The sequence below is a fragment of the Perna viridis genome, chromosome 2 (assembly GCF_037379345.1).
Source record: "Perna viridis isolate PV_CMFRI_1.1 ecotype Kerala chromosome 2, ASM3737934v1, whole genome shotgun sequence".
In the NCBI taxonomy this organism is placed as follows: Eukaryota; Metazoa; Mollusca; class Bivalvia; order Mytilida; family Mytilidae; genus Perna; species Perna viridis.
This window is the reverse complement of record NC_142446.1, coordinates 27556146-27583426: the sequence shown is the minus strand read 5'-3', so window position 1 is coordinate 27583426 and position 27281 is coordinate 27556146. Positions and strand designations below refer to the sequence as shown.

The following is a 27281-nucleotide window of genomic DNA, read 5'->3' as shown; positions in this document are numbered from 1 at the left end:
TTAAACAATTTATGTCAAATCATGGTATGTCCATTAGAAGTATTCTCCTTTATTTCAGGATACCTGTATTGCTTTGATTAAGTCCAGCCAATTTGATGCCTTGAAGGTTGTTTTAGAACCAGTAGAATTTCAGCCTCTCAAACCTCTACTTCTACTCTACGGTTGGTCCTTTTGTCTTTCTTGTCAAACTGCAAAAGAACTCCTGGATGTATTATGGACTGAAGAGGTATTAGTCACTTACAGACTCAATTAATTACTGGTAGATTATATAATTGAATTTCAAAATATTTTTGCTTTTATTATCAGGAATTAAGAGTGCCCCATCCTTGGGAGAGAGTGTAGATGCCAGATCTCATTATCTTTCTAACACACCAGAATGACACAGTGGAACATACTAATCCTAATGTGTAATAAACTTTCTGATCATTCCTTACTTCCTATATCTGTCCATTCATCTGTCAATCACACTTTGGGTCTCCTGGTGATGTTTTAAGAACTGTTCAATCTTTTCCATGACAATGTTATGGACTATGAGAAACAGGTCACATTTAATTCTTCATATTTTTCATTTACTTTTGAGAAATTAAAGCCCTTTTTAAAAATGGAATGAGGGAGAGGATATCTGTGAAAACCAGATTAACGTTTCATCATTTTTATTGACATTATCAATAATTACTATTAAATTATCAATAATTACTATTAAATTATCAATAATTACTATTGAATGAACTTTATAAAATCTTTAGACGAAAGGATCAACTATACAATCTACATTCATTTGTATCAGGAAAGTACTTTTGCACAAAGATAAGTTAGTACTATACTTTTGTCTCAGTTCTCTAGATCACACTTTTTTATTATAAAATTAGCAGTAATTCATCAGTTTATACAAAGCTTTGTTATTTTTTTTTTCAGTCTTCCTGTTTTCATCCAGCTTTGCAAGTTGGTTGTAGTAAACTAGCTTATCAGATAGATCTCATTAAATGGTGCTTAGATAAAACAAAGTAAGTACAAAGCAATACTATGTTTTGATGCAAACTAGTGAAATATTGTCAAGCTTAAACTAGATGAAGTATCTCACTGTTTTTTGAATAAATGGTCTTCAGTACAATGTAAATATTCATAATTTAAAGGATAGGTTAATATATAGGTGTGCATGAAGGAATATTATTTTGTCAGAGAATAGTACAGCCTAAGGGTCATTCATTTAAATCCATTTGAAGGAGGGGAGAGAGGGTATTCTCTTTGTGAGCTAGTGCACAGTTTGTTTTTAGTTTCATTTTTGTAATTAATAGACTCATTGTACATCTAACAGCAGGTGTGAATTCATTTGTTTACTTTTTTTAATATGAAATTTGGCCAAAATGGAATTTAGTAGATGATTTTCCTCTATAATTTTTTTCAGGCCACTAATATCTGAGGTTTCCTTTAGTAATCACCACCAGAGGGCAGCAGATATGTTTATTGGACTAGAGAATCATTCAGTTCTCTATGTATTACATCAATCAACCAGAATTGCTTCACTAAATCAAAAAGAGGCTTTAGACATCCTTCAGAAAAGTCCCCTGGAAAACGAAAAATTTGTTGATAGAAAAAACAAAGTGAAAACAGTGACTTTTGTTGAAACAAAGGAAGAACATTCCATAGAGGAGAGCACAAATCAGCCATCCGAAATAAACATAGAAAGATGGAGAGACATATCTATATTTAGTGGGTATTGTGCTATTAAAAATGTTATGGATGCTATTTATTTCTGTGTTGACTATTATGATAGTAAATTAACAGCTCCCATTAAAAAAAAAGGATATCGAAGTCATAGTTTACTGTCTAACTCTGAAAACAGCAGTATTCAGGGACCAACAAATGATGCTAATTCTATAAATTTTCAAGAAGTGTACACAAAAAATGTAATGGAAAAACTTAATGTTTCAAGGGATTATTTATTAAAACTGCAACCATTGACTTACAGAGTAGAAATTTTACAAGATATTTATTCACTTCTTTTTGTTACCCACGAATGTATTCAAGAGACAGCATTTTATGATGACCTTGATAGTGAAGAGGATGACAGAGAAGAATTTAATGGAAGGAACAAAACTCATGAGACATCTGGTCAATACCTGCTCTCTGAAGATAGCTTGACATCACCAGAGGCAACTTCACCTGCAGTCGGAAAGGATTTTAATGAAAATAAGAATGTTGAAACAGAAGGTGTGATTTTGAATGGGTCATATGATGAACCATTTATGGAAAACAAGAAACAGAACAGAAAAAGTGCAGCCACTAAGCAAAATGACAATGATTATAATATTAAAAGACAAAGAACAAGATCTGAAATTTTATTACAGTCCAAAAAAGATAAAGGAGGAAATAGAATGGAAGTGGGAGATAACTTTGCATCAGAAAATGGTAGTACTTTTAGTACAGATAGTTCTTTTGGATTAACAAGTGTGGGCTTTCTCAACAATGAATATCTTGTAAGAGACATACTTGACATGTTAAAAAATGCATTAGTAGACCTTGAAGGAGCTTTATTTCAGGTCAGAGGTCAAAGTACAGAAAAGAATAAGTTGACAAGGAAACCTTCAAGTAATCAAGTTTGTTCAATAGATGTATCAATGGAAGAATCTTTGACTGATATTGTACAATGTGGGGTGACTAAAGAGACTTTGTCTACTAAGATGGGTTTGTTAAGGCAGTATATCCACGAAGCAAATTGGAAGTTTCAGCTAGTCTGTCATGATAAAATTCCAAAGAAACCTGGAGAAGTTTTGTTGGAACCAGTCACAGTTTTGAAAGAAACCTTTGAGGAAGAAATCTGTGTCGATTTGATAGGTCCGAAGGAAAGGAGGAGAAAGTTTTCATATTCATGTAAGTAATATAAGAATTTTGAATTACGTCAGTAGTCCATTTTGCAAAAATAATCATTAATGTAGAGTTAGTCTGAAGTTTTTATGTCACAGTACTATTATCTTATACAATGCCATAGGTTACAACTAATTTTACACTTTTTGTTAAAAGTAACCACTGATTTTTTTTATTGTAAAATCAGATGTATAATATAGGTATGAAAGCTCCAGACAGTAGATATCAAACAGTTTGTACAGTAAGTGACATCATAAAGAGGATTTCACAAAGATAATGTTTAAGTCAAGGTATTTGATGGAGCTACATAATTGCTGTTGTCTACTAGCATTATTATCTGTTAAATATAGAACTGTGAAAGTTGCTCTATGATATTTACTAGCGCCTAAAACAACAAGCCCCATACATCATCTGGAGAGTGAATCCCAAGGTGGTGGTAGTGGATCTGACAGGAGTGGAAGGAAAAGTGGTAGGAAAAGGTCAAGGAGTAGAGGTCATAATATATCCAAGACAAAATTTCCTGCTGGAATTATTTCCCTAATGCTATCATCTCCTGATACTTTGCTGACCATGTGTCTACAAAGATGTAACTATAACCAGGCAGCACAAGTTACCAAGGTAACAGAAATGGGGAACTTAAGAGATAGATCTGATTGGATAAATTTATAGTGTTTACTTTTAAAAGACATGGTCTAATAACATATGATTTGTTACCACCTTAAACATACATAGATTAAGACAAGCTTGACATCAAATTACTTAAAGTGACTTAATATATTGCTAGTTGCAAAATACAAGGAATACAAGTTAATTAAACCAATCAGGGGCCCTTTAGGGGCATCAACATTGCGAACATTTATAATTGTGAATGATTTATAATAATGGGTGTTACGAAAGACAGACAAAAATGTATGAGATGTTTAAATAGAGCTTCGAGTGTAAATATATACCAGTATGTTTAAGTTGACGATATATTTGGGAATGTCATTATACTATTGTTACATACCGATAGTTGCAAAATATTAACAAATGTAATTAATAGATTAATATTCTAATTTATAAAAAAAACCTTTATATCTGGTAAATATGGTGTAATCAAGAATGTAAAATAATCAGTGAAAATTCTCCAGTAAGAGGGCCTATAAATCAACAAACATGATAAAGGCATTAATTTTTTTGCTATATTCTGACTTGAATGTACATATATTCATTTAAAAAATACATAAGCTGTTTCTCTTTATCTTATATTTAATAATAAATACATGTAGTTAACATAGATTGCACTATTTTAATAAACACAGATTACACTGTTATAATACAAACAGAACAAAACACCATTTTATAATGGTATGGCACTGTCATCTTCATTCTTGTCGTCACTCGTGTTGTTGTCATCTGCAGACACTTGATTTTCATGCAGTAACTTCAATATTGGTTGGAGGATCTTTATAAAATTTAAAAACAAGGTCCCAATTGACAAAAAAGCAGGACAGTATCAATTACATGGGTTATGATTCCAACTATTTGGGAATTGGGGGTCAAAAAACAACTATTTCTTAGAAATTAATAATAAAATCTAGTAATAGCATATGGATGTCATATAACATTGTTCTACAATATTCTTTTCCTCAAAGATCAGACGGGGTTGATTTTTGGAGTTAAAACTTGAACCATCAAGGAACGAGGGCCCAAAAAGGGGCCAGAAGCCTTTTATGTTTGTACAATGTTTAGACTATTAATATATGGATCTCTTTGATATTGTACTGCAAGGTGCCATACCATTAATGGAAGGCTGGAAATTATTTTGGGGTTGTGACAACCCAATTAGGAGTCAGAAATAAGTATTTTTTTGATGTCTTGATAATAACTTGGTAAAAGAAAATGCATCTCTTTGAAATTGTATCACAAGGTGCCATACCTGAAAAAGAAAGATTTAGATTGATTTAAGAGGTTGTGACTAGACCATTAATGGGATCAGGGGCCAAAAAGGGTCTACTTTGATTCTTGTCAAATTCTTATCCTGTGTCAAATATCTAATCACAATCAAATTTCAAGCTTGAATGGTATGCCAATACTTGTCCCAGCTGTTTATGGTTTGACCTCTGGGGTCATGTCAAGCTGCACTCTGCGAGGCACTTTATTTTTATCTTACTTGCAGTTACAAAAACTTGATGACAGACCTGAAGCAACGGAAGTGAAATTTGCTCAGCAATACTCAGCTGCTGTAAGGAAACTATTAAGCCTCAATATTGGATCACAGAAAAATGTACCAAGCAAACCTGGTCAGCTCAGTATGAAGGCCCTTGGATCTGTTGCTGCTGCAGGAGTTGCTACTGTGTCTGTTTCTAGTGTTGCAGATGAACTTCTTTCAATATCAAAACTACCAAAAATACCTCAGCCAAAATGTAAGACTGTACATACACCAAGGTTAGATTGTTGCTTTCAACAAGAGAATTGTTCTTCCATGATACTTTTTGATCTACTTTGTATTGGTTGTAGGTCATGGGAAATGTGCAATAATATGATTGATTCCATTAAATCTAAGAGAATTACTCATGATAAAGTAGACAACAAAAAGACCTTAAGACATGTCAGTGATAAAGGAGACAAAGTTTCCAGCAGAATGAAAGATATTTGGGATGTGACTGATTTATTTGAAGTACTTTTACAACAAGGTGCTGATATTGATGGAAGTCAAAAACAGTTCAGCATTAAAAATGTTCTTTTGACATTTTACAAACACAGTATTCAAGCCTTGCTTAAAACTGCCACAATACCATTGTATCCTGAATATTGTGAAGCATATGCTAGACTTTTGACAGACCTTAAAGTGTCAATTGATAAAGTTGAACATGTGTTTCAAGTATATGGAAAACTACCAGCGGAAGGCCTTATTCACAAGCTTGATAAGACTGGACTATACACATCTCCTAACAGTAAAATTAGTCCCAAATCCTCACCATCAAAGACTGGAGACCCAACAGATAAACCTGTTATTCATATTGCTATGAAAGGGTTGATTGGTGTTTTACAACAGGATCTACCCCCAGGGGGGCTTGTCAAGCTCTTTACCAGGTACAATGTGCTTAACATTATGTAAATTATGAAAAATACATTTTGAAAACCTATTCAAGAGAACTATCCTTAGTACACCATTTTAATATATAATTATTAAGTGATATTGCATCTAATAGAAGAATCACCACAAGATTTTGTCACTGCCATGTTGAATGGTAGCTTGTTAAGAGTCAATTTTCAATAAAAAAAGTGAAGAAGGCTTAGGCTACATGCAATAAAAACTAATGATGTAAAATATGGAAGATAATGACAGTTATTACATGTACTGTTTTTTTCCTTTTTAATGTAGCCTTATGTTATATCAGTTCTTCATCAATTGAAATGATCTTTTTTATAGAAACTTAATACTTTAAACATATTAATTTTCATGGTTGCTAATTTTTGTAGGTTCTGTAACATGAACACAATCATGGGTATCAATTTTTAAAAATTGTGAAAATTAGAACACTGCAAAAATCATTTTACAGTGTAGGTAGATTAGTCAATAGAACTTTTTTGAAAGGTCATTCCTAAAAAAAACTTAAACTATTTCCATTTATCATTTTATTATTTTTTCAATTTTAGGAGTTGTAATAAGGACCTTATTGTGAATAAAGATTATTTACAGAATTTATATGACCATCTTAAAGGACTGGCCATGGTTGTAGCTGAAAGTGAAGCTTCTTCTAAAGGTATGTTCAAATTTAAGTGATGTTTGGCAGTTTTGTATTTCTTAATGGTAAAACTGATAATGAAATACATGTATTAAAAAGATTGATAATTTTTATTTTAAGTTATTGACATATAAACATGAAAATAAAAGAATTGAAGAGTAGTTATATTTTTAGTAGTACATTTTTTACCCAACTAAAGAATAATTAAGTACACTTGTACCAATCCAATGATAATTCAAAGATTTTTTTATTACCGGAACATTTTCTATCAGCTTTCCATTTAGAAAAGAAAGTAAAATCAGAACATACATTATCATATGTTGATTTAAAAATTCAGAAAATATGGCAATACCTAAGAACTATTTTAAGATGCTTGAAGAAGGACCAATATCCACTATTGGAAAACTAATGTTTTCTAAGAAGATCCCACCATCAAAGTAAGTTGCTATTATTATTGTAGATTTATCTGTATAAGCATTGTGATATATTATACTGCATATAAAATTCTAAGTTTTTCATTGGTTTACATTGAGATGAATTATTCTGGTTTACCACCCAATCTCATAAATTTCAGGAGTATGGTATACTAGATCACCAGACTCAGAAAAGAATATTACCCTCAACTTCGTTTGATATTCTTCCTGCATGTGGTAATCTAGTATACCACCCTCAACAGCAGGCAGTATGTGTATAATATCCTTATGTAAAGTGCATGGATAATAAAAAAGAATTTTATGTGGTAACATTTCTACATGAAAGTAATGTAATATCCTTGTTTTCAGTGTTTGTTTCTTTGCAATGACTTAAGAATTAGTTCACTTATTTCTACAAATGCATGCAGTAAATTGAGTACTGGTAAAATGCCATAACTTATGTTTCAATGAATAAATCTGTTTGAAATATGAATGCAAGGTTTTACACTGCTACAGGAATATTACTGTGAATTTTTAACAGTTGTAATCCCATTTTAGAATTGGGGTCCAAAAAGGGTATTTTATTCTTTATTTTTAGTTTTGAATTTCTTTAGAGTTTCAAAATTTTAAATGCAAATTTTGAACATGTTACATTTACCCAGAAATATGTTACTTTGTTCGCATGTAATTTTATACAAAACCTGGATACTACCAATGATTAAACCAAGACTTAAATCTGTATCATATTTTTAACCAACAATAATGCTACCAATTTTTATGGAGTTCTGGTGATATTTTAGGCTAGAGAGAGTGGCTAAAAAACTGAGTTTGAATCTGAACCACATTATTGTTCACTGTTGCTGTCCTAAAATACCCAGTAAACGTCTTCCTGCATTGATGTCAGGATTCTGTCTCAGTAGTAAGTACATTGATTACCCAGTAAATGTCTTCCTGCATTGATGTCAGGGTTCTGTCCGAGTAGTGAGTACATTGACTACCCCGTAAAAGTTTTTCTGCATTGATATAAGGATTCTGTCTAAGTAGAAAATACCCAAAATAAATACCTATTAACCTTTGGAACAGTTCTCATTTGGGGGATTCTCCCTCACTGGCACTGTATCATGTGGGAGATTCTCCCTCACTAGCTGTGTATCATGAGGGAGATTCTCCCTCATTGGCACTGCATCATGTAGAAAATTTTGATGTAGCTAATTTTTTTTTATAAAAAATCAAATATTCAGTATTTTTCACAGAACATGTAGAAAATTTATGTCCACATTCTTTTTTTGCAAATTTGTCCACCCTCATCCCGGGTAAATTTGTACAGATGTCTTTCACCACAATATTTAGAAGACATCTGTTTCTGCTGATTTCTTGGTTTATTATTTTGTACTGTTCTATACTGAAAGGTGTAAATTGTTTAGGTAATTTCAATTTGGTTAATGTTGTCAGGCAGATGAGTTAAACTAAAAATCAGAATTTTTAAATCCATCATTTTTGTTAATATTCATTTAAAATAGATATGTAATGATATACCTATATCTCCATAGAGATTACAGACCATAGTAGTCACATGGTACTAAACATGTCCGTCTCTAACCAGTATGAAGCTGTACCTGCCTCTACCAACCCAGAGCTTGTTGTTAGGGAGATAATGACCAAATTAGTGTTCTTGATGAAAGGTACAATGACAGATAGTAAAACTAAGGATATTCATAGTTTTGTTATATTCAATTTATCAAGTATTAAGGATCAGAACACTGTGCAGAAAAAAAAAACAGACAGAAATAACAAATGATGTACCACATGTGTAAATAAACAAACAGTTATTTAACAAATAATAAACCATACCAAGGATTACATTGCAGTATACATACCCTTAGGATGCCATAAAAAAATAATTGGACCAAATTGTAGCTGAGGTCTATCTGACTTTTTGTGATGACTAACCAGTCCATAAATTGCAATGAGAATTATCAAGTACTATTGGTAATATTATGATTTTGTAGTTAATTCTTGAGTATTCATGTTAAAGAAAAGATACAACACTTTCTTACTCTGAAAGAGAGGCCCTTTCTATAAAGTTATATGGACCAGCAGATACATCTTAGAAATGAACAAACATTAGTCTAAAATAGAAATAAAATAAGCAAGTCGATATAAAAAGTGTTAGCATTGCCAAAGGGAACTAATATGGTCCTTGTTTTTTTAGAAATATCTTTTCTGTGGATCCTGTTGATTTATCTTCTTTCATTGTGTAGATACGAATTCTGTAAAAAAAAAATCACACCATTATTTTTCAGATATTGCCAAAGAGAACAATGCCAGAGGTCTATTTGATATTTCTAGTGCTATAATGTTGATGAAATCCCCAGAATTTGCTGAAATAATAGTGTCAACTGGGAGATTATATAATGTAGACTTAGATCAACTGAACACCAAAGATGATAAAGTCTCATTTTTTGGAAACTTACAGAATTTGATGTTTATACACATGTGTATGTTTATTGTGGATGATGTCATGAAAAGAAAGGTAAACTTCTTTTCCATATTGTTTAAACGTTCTCTTATAAGAAAAGATAGTTCCTTATTTTTGTTTCCTTTTTTTTTATTTCCAACTTATTTGTCATTCAGTTTCATTTCAGTATTTAAGGAAATGATATTTTCTCTTTCCTAGTGACATGAACCTTCCCATTGAATTCAGGGATAAACTGTTATCTCCATGTAGTTTACCTATGGTCATTAAAGACTTCCAGGAATGAAGTATTTTTTCTAGGCTTACATGAGCCTTAAAGGTCTGATTCCTCTTTCCTTTACCATAATCATTATCTCTGTTTTTTGTTGCTTGTGTTTAACTAATTTTAATGCATATGTACATGGAAGTGTTCAGTGTAATGGTTTCACTACTTTGCTGTAAAAATGTAAATGAAACTTGAATATTATGTAGATTTATTTACCAGGCAGTTCTTTTATTAATTCAATGATTCATGTTATTAAAATTCTTTATTTTCCTTGGTAAAATTTAGATCTTTTTATTAATAGTCCATTTTCTACTGGAATGATTCTCATAACTTTTGTTTTTACAGGAAGAAGATTTGGATGTGGGGGGACATAACTCTGAGATGGTTTATACTGAAATGAAACCAATATATCAGTTACAGTATTTAAACATGTTTAGTTATCATGTGGGACAGATGGGAATTATTAGGTAAAACTTGGCTATTCTTGCATGTTTTTTTGCATTATATTCACAAGCAAAGACCACCATTCAAGAATTATTTCAGTATAAACTGTTATTGATGATTTTGATATTCAATACCTATATGCTAAAGACATTTAAATAAGTATTATACATACCAACACTCAATGAGTTGGTGGTATATTAGAATCCCCTTGTCTGTCCATCTGTCTATCTGAATTTTGTCACATAATTCTCAGTTCCTAATGAATAGCTTGATTTCAAATTAGATATGTGGCTTTATATAGATGGGTTATACATTTTATTTGCAATTTTGGGTGCTGTTTAATATCAGCTTCCTGTGTGAGTGGAGGTATACCTAGCACGACAATGTCTGCAACTTCATGTTCAAACATGAAGGTAGAAAGCCATTCTTGTTGTCAAAATTAAATACTCAAAAAGATTTCCTTATGATTTGATTTTAATGTATTTCAGTTTATTTGATTTAAAATATTTGGTGAACAGAAATGGATTGGTTCCATCATTAGAATGGAATGGACTGCTGAAAGACACTGTTCTAGGTATATTTTATATTAACCTAACTAAATCTACCTATCATACTTTACAGACATTTGATGAACTTTATTACCAACATTTGTTAATATAATTGTGTCATTTTATTACCTATACCCCCACACACACTAAGTGTGAAACTATCTAGGCATTATTACCCAGCATGTGGGCTTGTCTGCTCATCCACATATCATTTAAGTGCAATTCCTCCTTAACTGTATAATGGATTTGGATGAAATATTTTAGGTAGAGTAGGCATCATAATGAAAAAAGATAATTATTGTCTTGTATGAGTTTACATTGAAAAAAACCTTTATTGAAACTTCTCCTAAACCACTCAACTGATTTAGATTTAACTTTTAAGGGGGTCTGGCATCATATGAAGATATACACAAAGAAAGATTATAATGTCTGATGCTTTTGAAGGGAGATAATACAACTTCAGGGTTAAATGTGTAAAAAATGTGTGTGCACAACTCCTCCTAAACTGCTCAATGGATTTGAATAAATTTAAAAGGAAGGTTAGGCAGAATATTTAGATGTGCATAAATGAAGATAGGTTATGTGTTACTGTTAGAGGGATTATCCAGCGTAAGGGTTTAGAATGATTTAAGACTACTTGAAGAGGGGTAATCCTTTTTTTTTATCTTCCTCGCCATATTGCCAGTTGACTTTGATGTTAAATCAAACATAACGTTTATTGGTTTGTATGATGGGTTGTAAGATTCAGTTATTGGTTTTTTAAACTCTGATGTCACTTTCATAAGCTATACATTAATATATTATATATGCAGAATTAGATACAGATGATCCTTGGTGTAAATATTGCCCTCCTCCTGATCCAAGACTGTTATTTGTAACCACAATGTGTTCAACTGTATCACCTGCTATCCAAGTAAGAATCACTATAATGTTTTCTACTATATGGCTTGCTATCCAAGTAAGAATCACCACAATGTGTTCTTCAATACCACTTACTCTTAAGGTAGCAATGTTCAGGTGCTTTACTCTAGTAAAGAATTGCCTCGTTGTGCTCTGGTATATTACCTGCTATCCAAATAGGAATCACCACAACATGTTTTATTTTGTTACTTGTACTCAGGCTAGGATCACTTCAGTGTCTTTTTTTGTATATCACCTGCTATCCAGGCAACTATTATTTTACAATTTGCATATTTATCTTTTTTTTTCTTAAGACATATTAGATGCATGAATTGATATTTTTAAGAGTTCCAGTGTAAATTTTCATCTTTCATGAAAACAGATGCTAAGTTTTAAAGTATTACAGGAATTTTCATGGGAATATAATATATTTTATAGGTGTTAGATCCAGAGCTGTTGAAGTCACAACTTCAAATGGCAATGAGAGATTATCTAGAAACCAGTGTTGTCACCCATGTCAATAATAGAGAAGTACATGTTTTACCCATTTGTTTCTACTTTTAAGTACTGCAGTCAATTTTTTACAAAGCTCAGCGTAAAAAGCTTAATATGAAAATACATGTGTATAGTTAAAGGTGAAAGGGCATAGTTTCTTTAAATATCTCAAATTAAGTTTTTCTTTGGAAACAAAATTGATGATTTTATGCATTGAAATTAGTCAATGTAGAAGACAGATTTGAGGAATGACATACCGGTAGTATGAAATGTTTTCAATACTTACTAGGTGATTGTGCCTGAGCTTTTAACATTGTATAAACAAGACTTCAGTCACCAACAGATGGATGAGTTCAGCCCTGCAGATGAAGGCTTCATACATATGATTGCTGGTCAAGTAACAGGTGACAAACAGACATCAATACAAGAACTTTTACAAATAGATAGAGTTCACTCATACTCCGGGGAAAATATTGGTACGGAATTGTAAATAATTTCTTTATGATTATGCTTCAGATTATTTTTGCTGAGGGAATGAATATTCCAACAGACAAAAACCAACAGTAGCTGTGTTAGATATTGGCATACCATAATCTGAATTCAGAATTATTGCAGGCAGTTTTCATTGCGTCTTTGGTTTTTCTGGTGATTACAATTGGGTTTTGAACATCGGTGACTACTTTGCTAAGTCTAACAAAGATGAAACTTGTTATTTTGGATCTACCAGAAAATGTGATTTTTATTCTTACAATTTTTTACAAATTTCATCTATTCTTTCAAATTTCCATAATGCTGGTTTAAAGTACATTATTATATCTTTGCAAACAAGAAATATCACAATGATTTCTGAAACTACTGTAAAATATTTTATACCACTTCTTCTGTTCAGTTGTATGCATATTAGTTCTAATATTGTATGTGCACTCATTAATCAATGATTGTTTTGTCTTTGTTTCAGATGAAACTGGACGGAAAGAATTGCCATTCAAAGTAGAAGTTTATTCAACCAAGGGAGAATTCCTAGTGGCTTTTGATAATACGCATTTACAACAAGGGATAATGAAAACAAAAGGACACAAGAGGAATGTTTCTCTTCCAAAGAATATTGATTTATCTTACAGTAAATCTGTGACTAGCAGTACTTCTAGCTTTGGAAGATATGCTCCCAGATACTCACTGACACCCATGACTCTGGAATATGTAAAGAGTGACTGCCCCTTGGTGGCAACTTTGATTAGTTTGGTATGTGAAGATGACCTGGATGAAATTGAAGATCAATTAACTGAGGATTATTTTGCACGTGATGAAAGTCTGAGGTCAAGAACACCATCAGAAATAAGCTTAGTTGATATAAAAAGTTATCGCTACCAAAGACTGACTGATGATTATCCCAAACTGAAACGCCACCTACAGAACTACATTGTACCCATTGCTGGGTCACTTGACTTCAATATAGTTAGGAGTGGTGACCCAGTTCTCAAACTCATTACTAGTGCAATATCAGACAAACTAAAGGCATGCATGCTTAGTCTGCATTGTAGTCAACCCTTCTCTGAGGTTGTGATGTCATTATTCAATGCTCTTGCGATGGAATCTAAGTGGGCTGAAATTCTGAAAGTTTTACAAAGTTTTCCATCCACAGAACTGCAATACAATAATGGATACAAAGCATTGATGGAATTGTCATTACGGTTTATAATTTATCATTACCTCTCTATATCATCTTTACCAGACAAACATAGTGCTGACAGCATTGCTAATTGTTTAATGAATATCTGCGATAGGAACAAAGCCTGCCATATGTTGTTGACTATTTACAAAAAATTACCTTTGGATGTTGTTCAGGATTTATTTAACTCATTTTATAACGAGTCAATACATCAACAACTAAGGAGTGCTGTAGTTAAAAAAATCAAGGAGATAGATTTGTTTTCAAGGGTAAGTTTAATGTTGTACAAGTAAAGGTACTATTTGTTTTCAAGGTTTACAGTTTCTCAAAGATCCTTTACCATCAAAGAGGTAATATATTGTTGTCAACAATAAAATGATTTATAGTTTTATATTTAAAATTTAGATCCTTGTTTAGTTGTTGATCACAGTAAAAACCAGTGTTTTTGCTCTGATTACTTGTCTTTATATACATGTAATTAAAAAACATGATACAGAATACTTTTATGATTTAAACTTGCTAATAGATTTAACAACTTCAGTAAATTATGTAAGAATTTGAATATTTTGCAGTGGGCTTAAATTACTAAAATCAATTTCTTAGTCTGATGCTAACCTACCGGTGTAGTATTTTTTTTTGTTAAAACCATGATTATCTTTTTAATGACTATATACTCTAATTTTCCTGGTCAGGTAAATTCATAAAAAAAGGTTGACATATTCTTTGTGCAATGTTCTTCTCTTTCTTGTCCTTTTCATACACAAGTTTATCAAATCTTACATGTTAACCCCTCTACATTAGAGGAGAGTCTCTAATAAAATCTATGAAAAATTTAGAACTTAAGGCTCCCACATAAACATTTTTAGATTTGTAGATTAGTGTATTTTCTGTGAAAAGTACTAAATAATTGAATTTTGACATAAAAAATTTGAGACAGTGTCAATGGGAGAGAATCCCACATGTACTGTTCCAAAGGTTAACAGGTATGTCAAGCCATAATGTTTTTGTTACACCCACATAACAAGTTCTTGGTATATTGGAATTGCTTTGTCCACCAGTCCATCCAAATTTCTTTGCAATTATCTCACTTCTTGATCGATGGATTGATTACAAATTTGGTGTGTGGCTTTGTATAAATGGGACATAAACTATTGATTTTGGGTGCTGGTAAATATCAACTTACTGGGACTTTGCTATTTTTCATTATATGGAACGATAGAGAAAATCTCTGCTCCCAATGGATGGGTTGATTTTAAATTTGATGTGAGGCTTTATTAGATGGGGAATGTTGGATGCTGTCCAATATCAACTTTCTGTAAAAGTGAGGATATTCCTAGCAAGACTATGCATGCAACTTCATATTATTTTTGGTGATGACCTTAGATATTTTGCATATGGATGTACTACTCAGAGTCATTTTATGCTCATGTGAAGGGTAAACTGTCCACGTCATGACCCTTTTAGCTCACCTGGCCAAAGGCCAATTGAGCTTATGCCATCACTTGGCGTCCGTCGTCGTCGGCATCAACATCGTCATCATGGACAATTTTTAAAATCTTCTCCTCTGAAACTACTGGACTGACAGATTTTAAACTTGGCATGATTGTTCCTTAGGGTGTTTTGCACAAAATGACTGTTGGTATTTTTGATCCATGAAAAAAACATGGCCACTGTTACTAAAAATAGAACATAGGGGTCAGATTGCAGTTTTTTGCAAATTACTCAAAAACTGTTGCCTTAAGCAAATACTGGCTGGGTAATATTGTTCAGCATCATCATGAGATGGACCTATTCCAGAATTTTCAAAACGATTGGTCAACTGATGTAGGAGTTATGGCCCCTGAAACAGTTTTTTTTTGTATTTTCGCATGTGCAACTTTGAAAATCTTCCTCTCAAAATCCATTTCACAGAATTCAATGAAAGTTGGCATATATGTTCCTTAGGGTATCCCACACAAATTGACCATTGGGATTGTTGATTCATGAAAAAATATGGCCACCATTACTAAAAATAGAACATAGGGGTCAGATGGCAGTTTTTTGCAAAGAACTCAAAAACCGTTGCCTTTAGCAAATTTTTGGCTGGGTAATATTGTTCAGCATCATGAGACGGACCTATGCCAAAATTTTCAAAACCATTTATTGACTAATGTAGGAGTTACGACCCCTGAAACAGTTTTTTGTTGTTTTTTTATTCACATGTACAACTTTGAAAATCTTCTCTAAAATCTTTTAAGATCATTGAATGAAATGAGCATAATAGTTCTTTAGTGTATTGTGCTCAAAATGACTGTTGTGATTTTTAATCCGTGAATAGATATGGCTGCCTATACTAAAAATGGAACTTAGGGGTCATAAGACAGGTTTTTGGAAAAATTCAAAAATTGTTGCCTTTAGCAAAATTCTGGTTCAGGTCATGAAAATGCTATGAAAAGCGTTTCCTGCATTTGACAATTTAGTTGATTTAACTTAGCCTGTCTCATTCCTCAAGTTTTTCAAATAAGCATATGGTTAACCAGGTGAGTGATTCAGGCTCTCTTAAGCCTCTAGTTGTCTTTTGTCCTAGGAAATAACCTTTGGCATGTTGATGTATGTATATCAGCATTTAATAAGACATTATGTCATATAGCATTATGTTTTACATGGGAACATAACCTTTGAATCCAAACTTTAATTTTCTTTTTTTTTTAGATAACAGAGTGTGCTAAAACAGTACAGGTTAGATCATCAATGTCCTCAGACTTTTTGAATGTAGAAGACAAGGGAGACTACTACAGTATGCTGGAAAGATTCATGGACTGGAGGAATTTATTTACAGTAATTTCCCCTGATGAAGTCCTTACAGTCTTATTAAAGGCCAAGGATTATGATACTGCTAAAAAATGGTGCTACTTGAATAATTTCACTAAGGACAAGTTTATGGTAAGTCATCATTATCTAAAAAATAGCTTGGTAATGTTACCTCATAATTTTTGCTTGGAAAAGTGTGTTTCAATAAATTTTGTGCATAAAAATAGTAACTGAAGATTCTGTTTTTAAAAAACACTCCTGCCACTAAATAGCTAGTTCATATAATTTCCATGTTTTTGTCTTATAATCATTTTCCATCAAACGGTCTCCTGAATTTACTTTAACATGCCTGCAGATGTCATGATATTATGTGATACCTTTGGAAAAGTTGCACTCCTGTCCATCCTCAACAGTATCCAGTTGATAACTTCAGAAGATATTGAAGGATCTTTCTCAAACTTTGTGTGGGTATTGAGTAAAACACAAATTAAATTTTAATAACAGTTTGATCCAATTATTTACACAAAATTTGTGGCCATCTAAAGTTATTTTTACCCCCAAAAATTGTTTGCAACATGGCAGGGTATCATTTATTGTCCCATTAGATGCCCTATTTTTGTTTCTTGTTGGGATATCAATCTTTTGTTCTCACCACTATTCTTTAAAGAAATAAAAGAAAGTTTCTGGTATGAATCCGCTTAAGCAAACAGCCTGAAAAAATTTATTATTTTCTTTCCCATCAGTTATCTTCAGTAATTTTGCAGTAAGATCTAATAAGCAAAAGTAAATGTAATTGATATTTTCATCAATGAATATTTTGATAGAATTTTTTTAATAAACAATAGCCAATAAAATACAGTAAAAGTAGATTTATTACGAAATAGGAGAATAAAATGTGGAATGAATGTTCCTTGGTCTACAGTATTTAGATATCATTGTGTATAGCATTTTAATCTGTACATAAAAACAAGTACTTTGTCAAAGGGTAATCTAGGCAGCGTAGATTTCAGCAGCAATCAAACGATTACATTCCAGACAGGGAAAACACAACAAAGAACATGAAACAACCATAAGTATAATGCACAAGAAAACAAGAGTAAATGAGCATCCAAACTCCACCCAATACATGGAGCATGGACTGGGTGCATTGATAGGGTAAGCATCCTCTGATTTTCTAGAAACATCTGCCAAGTTGCTCATAGAATATCATGTCCAGGATAGACAAAGGATAAAAGGAAAACTGTGACATGGTGAACAAAAACTTAATCTTACTCCCCAAAAGAGATCAGTTAAGTTTGTATGTAGAAACAAAATGTGCCCTTGTGGTGTGACATTTGTAGTGTGGGTGTATGTGTCGTCTTGACACATCAAGTTTCTAGCAATTTACTGAATTATTGATAATTGTCAAAATTTCTTTTTTAGACTGTGTCAGAGAGGCAATTGTTACATCTTCTGAATGGCAAAGGTGATGACACATCCAGAGCTTTCATTGTAAGTACTAAGGTAGTAATAATAGCAATCTCTTGCTTGTTTACAAATGAATTAGTAATGAAATTGATTCTCATCCATAAAACATATTTTCTCACTTTTAATCACTACATATGTACTGTTGGTCCCTGTACATATGTAAACATGTCTCCTGTAAAAAAAGTTGTACTGTTGGCCTCTGTATATATGTAAAAGTGGTACAGCTTTTGTATATTCTAAAGTCTGTCTGTTATCTAAGTATGTTACTGGTATTTTTTTATTTATATAAAAAAAAAAACATGAATACATGTATTAGGCTATTTAGATTTCAACACAAATACATGTAATATAAATACCGGACTGTTATAATGTAAAAGAAAAATACATGTCTAGTGTCTCCTGGTGAGATTTACATATACTTGTACAATATTCCAGGTATTAGATGATCTTAGAAATGAGGACTGTGAAATGTGCTTTGAGATATGTGATCAACTTCTAGGATCTCTAAATCATCAGCAAGAAGTCTTGTTTATTGTGGACTATGCTTTGAAATATCTGACAATACCTGATGGGAAACTAGAGGAATATGAACTTCTCAAAATTGGTTCAAAGGTGAAAACATGTAATATTTATATGGTTTGGTCTCCACATGAAGGGGTGTGGTATTTTGTGATACCCTTCATTTTCTATTGGTGTGTATCTGTCTTTCCCTAGATAAGTTTGCACTAAAAAAGATAAAGTTTGATTTTCAGAAAAAATCCATTTTAAATCCAGTTTTGCTAACTTTTGCCATTCCTCATTTTATGATTTCCAAATTATAACTTGACAACTCCTCTTAGACTGCTGGATGAGTTTAATGAAACTTTCAAAAAAAAAAGAATGATTATTATTTATGCCATTGATCACTTTCTTTTAATATAAAATTTGTTACAGAATACATTGTAGTATTTCATCATAAAAAGTTTACAATGTTTCTGATATATTTACAGGCTATTCTATGTTTGCCCAGGAGTTTACAAGAGGAATACACCCACTTAGTGAAGTGTCCTAATCTCTTGCTTGAACAGTTGTTGATGAATATGAAGGTATGTTTTCTTGAGTATGATGTTTTGCATAGAGTTATCTAAAACAGCCATCAAAAATATTTTAATTATTAGAATGACATAAGTTTTGAAATAACCTTACTTACATTCTTTTAGGGTTACATTGACAAATTGTTATTCTATCACCCATATAAGTATGAAGACAGCTTCCAAATGACTAAACTTCAAGTGGTTGAGGATCTACAAATTAGGATGACTTACTCAATAGATTCTTAAAATATATTCTGCTATGTTTACTGATACTTGTTTCTCATTGGAATTCTATCTGAGAAAATAATTTTTGAATGATTATATGGTGAAAAATTCAACAAGATTTTCTATTTCATCTATCTTGTTAGATTCCTGAATATCTTATATACCAAAATCCACGACCCAGCATTCCATAAATGTTGGTGAAGTTAACATGTGATGTAATATTGATGAAAATTAGTCATTTTCTCAACAGAAGGTTATTTATTGTTGGAAATATATACAGTCCAATTACAATAATTAGGCAGAACTCAACAAACTAATGAAATATTGCCAAATATGAAAACTGATATCTACAAGCTTGAGGACACGTAAATATTCTTTAACTTTGTATAGACTGAAGTTGAATATTTAAGGATTATTTTTAATTTTTGACCTAGTTGTGGGATATAACCAACTTTGAAACAGTTTATGTTTTATGCTTTATGAACAAGTGGAAATTGTCCCTTAGTTGAGCACTAAAAACAATCCTCATAATTCAATTTCTAATTGGTTCCAGTCCAAATCAAGATTTGATCCTAATCAAAGCTACTTAGTTTTACATTATTTGAAACATTAAGTGCAGCAGACCAATTGATATTTTTGATGCCACAGTACCAATATAACGAGAATATGTATGGTGTAGATGTCAAAGAGACAACAACCCCACCAGGATGAAAATGTCAGCCCAAGGCCACCCATTGATCTTCAATGAATGATGAGAAAACCTTTAAGTTTGTTTATGCGAAATAGCCAATGTTGTTTGAAGAGAACGAACCAATACAAGGCTTATTAAAAATCATATAAAATTATATTACAGATAGACCTTGCTGGGAAGGTATACAGTTCTATTTGTAGTGAATTAAACAAGGATAACCCTGCTGTGATGTTAGATAGGGATATTTTTAATGGATTAATAACTAAGTATGCCAAGAAAGCTTTAGATTTCACTGTAGTAATGGTACCTATTATAGGTAAGGTAACACTGTGTATAAGCTATGATAGAATGTATTTCCACATTGTGAAATTTGTTCTTATACCATGGTCATTATTTTTACATGATGAACCTCTAGAAAGAGTGAAGGTCTTGTATTTTTAAATTTTGTGGAATGAAAGAACTTGAGAATATTTTGGAACATATGAATTCCCTATGTTGAAATAGTCAGTGTAAAGAATTTATCATGTGATGTCTATCTTCTCTCATTTTTTATTAGATATTTTTTTTTTTTTTCAGTTAATGTGTTTTATAGGAGTAAGTTTTTTTTCTATTGTTGACAACTTAAATTAATGAAATCTTTCATATTCCTTTCCTAGGAAACCTTAGTCTAATCACTATACTCTAGTAATTCTCTGAATCTATTCTACAAACTGTGTGTTCTCATTCAAAATTACTACATTTTTTATATCTTTAATTCTTTAAAGTTTAATGATACAATCAAATAATAATTTTGATTCTTGCTGCTTAATTACACTTTTATGACTGAGCAAGCACTGAAGAAAAGTTGATACTTTTTTGTTCTGTTAAAATGTATCCTTATACCTGATACTACCTGCCTATATGTTATAATGACTGATTCCTGAAACTCTTTAAAAACAATTATCTTTTTTTCAAAAAGGAAAATTCTAAGTCAATTGATCACTATTTTTTTAACTAAATCAGCTGACTTGGATTAGAAATTTTGTTTTTATTTTATGCATCTTAATTTTGTAATAATGGTGTGCATCATTTATATTAAGGTGTGTTAGAAATTATTTTTGACAACAAATAAAATCATGTTATCTCTTGGTTGTTCTTGTTAACATTGGTTATCTCCCTTGTTCTCTAAATGTTCATCAGTATTAATAAGATAATTAATTGGAAAGAGTGAATAACCAAAATATTATCACGAGCGCTGAAGATCACAAAGATTTAATGACTATTCGTAACTTGTTCTGCACACAAGTTAAATCTCCAAGGAGTCGTGGCACGAGTGATCATATTTTGGTTGTTCACAATAATCCATTGGTTATCCTATTTATATATTATATAGATTTTCTTCATGATTTATAAATATTTTCAACACAAATTTTAAATTCTGTTATTGCCAGATTGATATCAAAGTTGTGAAATTTTGGTCGGAGAAAGTCCAAGTGAAATTACCAAATTTGTTTCACAGTGTGAATTATCGAAATTTATTACACTGAGAACATTGATAAAACACTGATATCTATATAATAAATATAAATATTAATAAATATTGATATAATTGTACAGGGCATAATTGAAAAAATTATTTTACAGAAAAAGACAGAAGTCAGTCTCAGATGTCAACAGCCTCTTCAGACAAACTGGAGTCAGACTTGTCTGTAACACCAACAAAGAGGTCCTTCACAGAGTCTGTCCGAGGAAATAGGAGAAGTGTTGATGTAACAGGTACATTATGTTCAATTAGGTGTTATCTGTATTGTATTTGAAGATTTGACGGCATCAATCAAGGATTTGAGTTCACTTCAGCTGAGTTAGTAGGTGGTTATTTAAGGCTATTAATCAGGGAATTGTACGCCTGAAAATTAAGAGGTTATCCAATGAATATTGGCGTTAAAACCAAAGTGCATCATGGGATAAAGAACTATGGAACTGGTTTTATGCGATAATCATAAATCTTTCTTTACACCTTGTTTCACATTTGTTATTACTAATTACCTTGTAAAACATGTTTAATATTCAGCTTGTTTAAATGCAGGATTGAAAAAAAATTGAGAACATGTATTATAAAATAAAAGTATTGTGTACTTAGTAAAGGATCAGAAAATCATTATAACTAGACAGTTATTTTATTTATGAGTAGTGTAAGCTTTCCAAAGTACTTTGTAATGTGCAGTTGATATAATTAAAATAAATATCTTAAGCTTCCCCAAGAGCATCTCTAAGTGTACCTTCTGGGAAGTTGTTGGCAGGAAAAAGGTCAAAGACAGAACCTGAGAGATTTGTTATGCCAGAGGTTCCACCTAGTCAGGATAAGTGGCAACCAGATAATTCTACTGAAACATGTATGGTGTGTAAAGTTGAGAAGTTCAGTATGGTAAGTACATGTTTTCTTAAAGATACTTATTCTCTTTTTGAACACAAGTATCAAAAATACATTTTCTTTTGCTGTCAAAATCTATTATACTGAGTAGACAAGGATTCAGAAGCAGTTCTACATGGTGGTTCCCCTCCTAACTTAGCAAATTATACATGTAGAGTATCAACTTATATGTGGATATAAGTCAACAGTCTGTAATATGTCTGTTTACTGTATCAAAACAGTAAAAATATATTAAAAACAGTAAGTTAGAAATTTAAACTCTATTGCAAAGGTGTTAAATTTTAAAGTAAAGTTATATTTAATTTAATAATGTGAAAAAAAAAATCTGTATTTTTATATCAGGTAGAATAAACATGAGATAAATAAAATTTTTGATGTTCAGTTTAACAGGAGACATCATTGTCGAAGATGTGGCAGAGTTGTTTGTGGCACATGTTCTTCAAAAACATCACTGGTGAACAATATTAGTGTTAGAACATGTGATGATTGTTATCAACAAATTAATGGAAACAGGTATGGTTGAAAAGTAAAAAGGTATCATGAATATTTATATGAAGGTTTTTGAATTGAAGATTTATTTCCAATTTTTACACCAGATTATATTGTGCATTAATACCCATTTCTCTTCCAAAACCAGAGGCAAGTTGTAAATTAGTGAATTAATGTGATTATCATAGATTTTATACCTTTGTCTTATCTTTGTGCTTGAATTTCTAGCAAAATTATCCTTTCTTTTTCTGCAAAAAAGGTTGTTAACCTAACTCTCCCTCTAAGAAAAGCTGAAAAAGGAGATCTCCCTCTCTGGGCATTCAAAAGTATTAACAGGTATGGGTAACAAAGATAAACAGCTGTGAGACTAATGTAATTGAGACTGCTCAATTTTATTGGGATCTGTATTTGGTGCTTAGACCTTGGCTTAGATGTACATGTACTTAGAGAAAAAAGGAAAAAAAAAACTGACAAACATCATTGCTCACTTTGATTTAATTAGAATGTTTGAGATTAACTAACATTATTTTATGGTTGCACAGAGCTGTCTGACAGTCTATTTGTAGCTACATTTCATTGTATGTAAATCTTATTATAGCATCCAAGAGGTGGAGGAAGAAATGTATGGAAGCAGGGGAGATAATCCATCAGATTCCAGTTTATCTCGGACTTTAAGTCCAGGGATGTTATTACCTGTTACAGATGAAAGATTTAGTATGGCAGAGGCCATTCACCATACTCAGATATTATGGAAGTTGGAAGCTGATGATGAATCTAATGAATTTACTAGAGAGGATTTTTATTTTGAGCAGGTATATATAACTAGTTTTATGTCTTTGAGTTTATTTTTAATACTTTGAGTAAAATAATTTGATTGACTGATATCTTTGTATGCTTTTTTTAAAACCTCTCTATAGACATCTAGAGCTCTTCACAATAAATCATGATGACATTTTACAATAGTGTGTTTATAAATGTCTTTTGACAGTTATGTTATAATATGCTACTGTTCATCTGTCTTGTACATTACCCAAAAAAATTTTATGTTTTTTTTCCCCAAATGTATCCTCATTGAAGGAAGTTACTTCAGTTTTTCCTTGTTTTCTATCTTTATTTCATACAGTCTATTATGGTGTCCATCCATCCATTCATCTGTCTGTCATTCACACTTCTTACAATATGTTTCCATGACACTTTGTTGAATTGTTTTTTTTACTTAAGCTCCCTAAGAAACATACATAAATACTGATAAGTTGTTATAATTAATGAAACATGGAAACATATTTACTGGGTATACTTTTTATAGGCTCCCAGTACTTCACTATGTCTATCTATACTTGGTCTTCATGATGACACTAAGCTATGTGGTAACCTTGTGTTAGACCTTTGTGATGATCTATCTAAACATCTTAGACCAATCGCACCTGGTATACCTAATCCAGAGGTTGACTACAGTCTATTGCTCAGGTAAGGTCAAGGCCTGTCCTTATGGTCAAACAGATACATTACAAAAGTACAGTGTAAGGGGGTTGGATTTGAGTTTATTTATATCTTTTTAATGTATACAGATCTTGCCCCATTGTGATGATGTTTTATACAGGTTTTTTTGGTTAAGTAATATGATTTTTCCAAACATCAGACAATTAAAAAGGTTGCAGAGATCACTCTTACTACTCTGAAAGTAGGAAGCACTATGAGGTCAAATCTTTAACACAATTTGTCTGTTAAATCCAAAGAAATCTAATCTTCTTGGCATGTTTTCTGTTTTTCACAGTCACATAAATTTAAAATGGAAGTAAAATAAATTGTTACTGAAAAACATCTGCACACTTTGAGACATCCCTGAAACGTAAGCTTATTGCCTAGAAAGTGTAAAAAGATGAATGTTGTGTTCATAACAAATTGGACCAAATTAGATTTTGGAATTATTAAAATGGAAATCTTATAATTATTAAAACATTTACCAGCAGCTTGTCCATTTCTAATTCAGTATTTTTTTTATTGTTTTAAGCATGATTAAGACACTGTTGTTCCATGCCAAGATAATATTCACCAAGAGTAAGAAGGGAGGTGATGGTATAGCTCAATGTGATGTTTATCAGAGCCGTATAGACTTACTATCAGAACTGGTCAATGACAACTTTACTGATTTACCTTCTCTACAGGAACTCACTAAACCTGATATTGTAATGTAAGTCGGTTTTAAAAAATATTTCCCATTCCATTATTTTTGCTTAATGTGGAAAAAGGAGACTTTTACAACCTGATACTATGAGTTGGTTCTACTGCAGATCCTTTTCTGTACTGTATACAAACTGGGAAGTATATTTTCAGAATAACATCTCTGTAGACCCTACACATGTTCTGTACCATTCTTACCTATAATAAATCTCACAGGCAGTTTTGTTTTTGTAGCATTAATGAATTTTATCAGCAACTTTATCGTTTTTTCCACTGTTCTTACTGATATTTTCTATCTCAGGCAACTGTCTTGATACAAAAAGTAATTACCAATGACAACGTTTCACCAAATTGATTGTAATGTGTTCCTCCTGATTATCAGAATGTTTATGTGCCTTGATAGATTACAAGTTGAATACTTAAATTATATAGGAGACTAAGGGATAATCTGATTAAAGATGAGAGACTAAAGCTAGCAGTGAATGTATCAACAAAGTGTGGCCTTGATCCTACTGGTGTCTGGGCAGAGTGGGGAATGAACTGTTTACAGTCAGGAGAATTTCAGGCTGCCAGGGAAAAATTCAGTCGTTGTTTAAAAGTAAGTAATTGTATAGGTAAATCACAAACAGGTTCTTGGAAACAGTGATGTTTAAAAAATTACAAGTTAATAATGGAGATATTGACAAGGTGGATCCGAAGATCAATTTTTGTTACAAAAACTTTTACTGTTATGGGTTGTGGCCAAACCTGTAATGGTACAGTAAAAGACATACCTGCCAACACAACATCAATAATTTGTGTCAGTTAACTTACATAATCATTGTTTTGATATCTTTTCCATCCAAGAGGTCAATTAAAATTTTGTAGATGTTCCTACATAATATAAATACAAATGACCACATGTAATTATAAAACCACAGCAAGTAATATAAAATTGACAACACATAAACAAATGTGTATCTCATCAGACAGTTTAGGTGTTCCATAAAATATCCTCCATACTGATTTCTTCAAAATCTCCTGAAAGAAAAAATGTTCAAAATCAGGCTTTTCAAGTGGGAATAGATGGAATACTTGTGTATGCAAAGAATTATACTGAAGAAGTATTTCAATTAACTTATGATTAATATCTGTTTTATTTCGGTCATGTAAAAGGGGCACTTTCTGTATACTATTAGATCTTTTTTTGTGTTTGTTTTCACTATGTTTTGAGAAGAAAAGAAGTATTTTTTTACACTGATTATTTTTCTCTGAAGTAAATTAGGTCCTGGTAGTATATGTTTTTCTCACTATTGTCTATTGTTTAGTCCAGGTATTCTAGGAAAGTTTTATTCTTTATAAAAAGAGGGAAGTGGAATGCAGTTTGATAAAAACTACATTACCTGGCCAAAAGTGTTTGGCAACGTCAACAATATGCTTGTTACATTTCATACAATAAAAACCCAGTTTTTAATCTAAAGTATTAATATATTTCTCTGATTTTCATCAACTGGAGTCAAGGTACTGACACCGAAGTACACAATAAACCCTGAAAACATAGCAGAGCATTTCACAGTTCTGTCAGTTCCCATACAGTCAGAGTTTTGTCTCATCACTAAAAATTACCCATGACCAATTTTCCTCAACATTCCAATGAAGTTTTGTCCTGTAATTATGGAGTCGTTTTTCACAATTTCTGGGACCAATGGTAATTTTCTTTGTAACAGTTCTATGTTTGTAACCTGATTCAAACAACCTCCTGCTTACAGTGCGAGAGGAAACAGTAACAAGCTCAATATTGTTAATTTTAATTGTAATGTTGGATAAAGTAGCCCTCCTGTTTTCCCTGAAAAATCCCATCAGGGTCCTCTATATCCTGTCAGATGATTTTCTTGGTAGATCTTTTTTTTTTACAGCAATATTTTTTTTGATGTTGCAAAAACAGAGCCATCAATCTAATCTAACAGTTAGATTCATGAATAAATATCCTTAACTGTACCTCAGTAAAAATGTAATGTGAAGTTGTCCTTTCATTTGAAGTTTTTAAGGCACCAACTTCCATTCAGATTTTAAAAAGTTTTTGAGTATTTAATGACCCAAAAATCTGATGGCATCATTTTAGTAATTACATTGAAATTCTTTATTTTTTTTTTGGTTGCATTTTTTTTTA

At 31.8% G+C, this 27281-nt stretch overlaps 1 protein-coding gene across 3 annotated transcripts in view; it reads left to right on the top strand.

The window, feature by feature from the left end:
- The window catches only part of LOC148624304 (uncharacterized), a 42924-nt gene that overhangs the window by 4827 nt on the left and 10816 nt on the right, over window positions 1–27281 (top strand). The window contains exons 5-33 of one of the 3 annotated variants that reach the window (XM_088566991.1): window positions 59–226; window positions 916–1004; window positions 1406–2871; window positions 3248–3483; window positions 5024–5940; window positions 6508–6614; window positions 6934–7033; window positions 7810–7928; window positions 8560–8691; window positions 9313–9542; window positions 10096–10217; window positions 10683–10768; window positions 11555–11655; window positions 12081–12173; window positions 12427–12613; window positions 13096–14075; window positions 16498–16728; window positions 18019–18087; window positions 18499–18675; window positions 19053–19148; window positions 20215–20368; window positions 20629–20646; window positions 21676–21807; window positions 22284–22456; window positions 22845–22975; window positions 23550–23763; window positions 24258–24418; window positions 24963–25142; window positions 25565–25730. In XM_088566991.1, coding sequence (XP_088423117.1) covers window positions 59–226; window positions 916–1004; window positions 1406–2871; window positions 3248–3483; window positions 5024–5940; window positions 6508–6614; window positions 6934–7033; window positions 7810–7928; window positions 8560–8691; window positions 9313–9542; window positions 10096–10217; window positions 10683–10768; window positions 11555–11655; window positions 12081–12173; window positions 12427–12613; window positions 13096–14075; window positions 16498–16728; window positions 18019–18087; window positions 18499–18675; window positions 19053–19148; window positions 20215–20368; window positions 20629–20646; window positions 21676–21807; window positions 22284–22456; window positions 22845–22975; window positions 23550–23763; window positions 24258–24418; window positions 24963–25142; window positions 25565–25730 — 7035 coding nt within the window. Of the gene's footprint in view, window positions 1–58; window positions 227–389; window positions 408–915; window positions 1005–1405; window positions 2872–3247; window positions 3484–5023; window positions 5941–6507; window positions 6615–6933; window positions 7034–7809; window positions 7929–8559; window positions 8692–9312; window positions 9543–10095; window positions 10218–10682; window positions 10769–11554; window positions 11656–12080; window positions 12174–12426; window positions 12614–13095; window positions 14076–16497; window positions 16729–18018; window positions 18088–18498; window positions 18676–19052; window positions 19149–20214; window positions 20369–20628; window positions 20647–21675; window positions 21808–22283; window positions 22457–22844; window positions 22976–23549; window positions 23764–24257; window positions 24419–24962; window positions 25143–25564; window positions 25731–27281 lie in introns of those variants that run through there. The other 2 variants (XM_088566994.1, XM_088566992.1) reach the window with 2 other exon arrangements.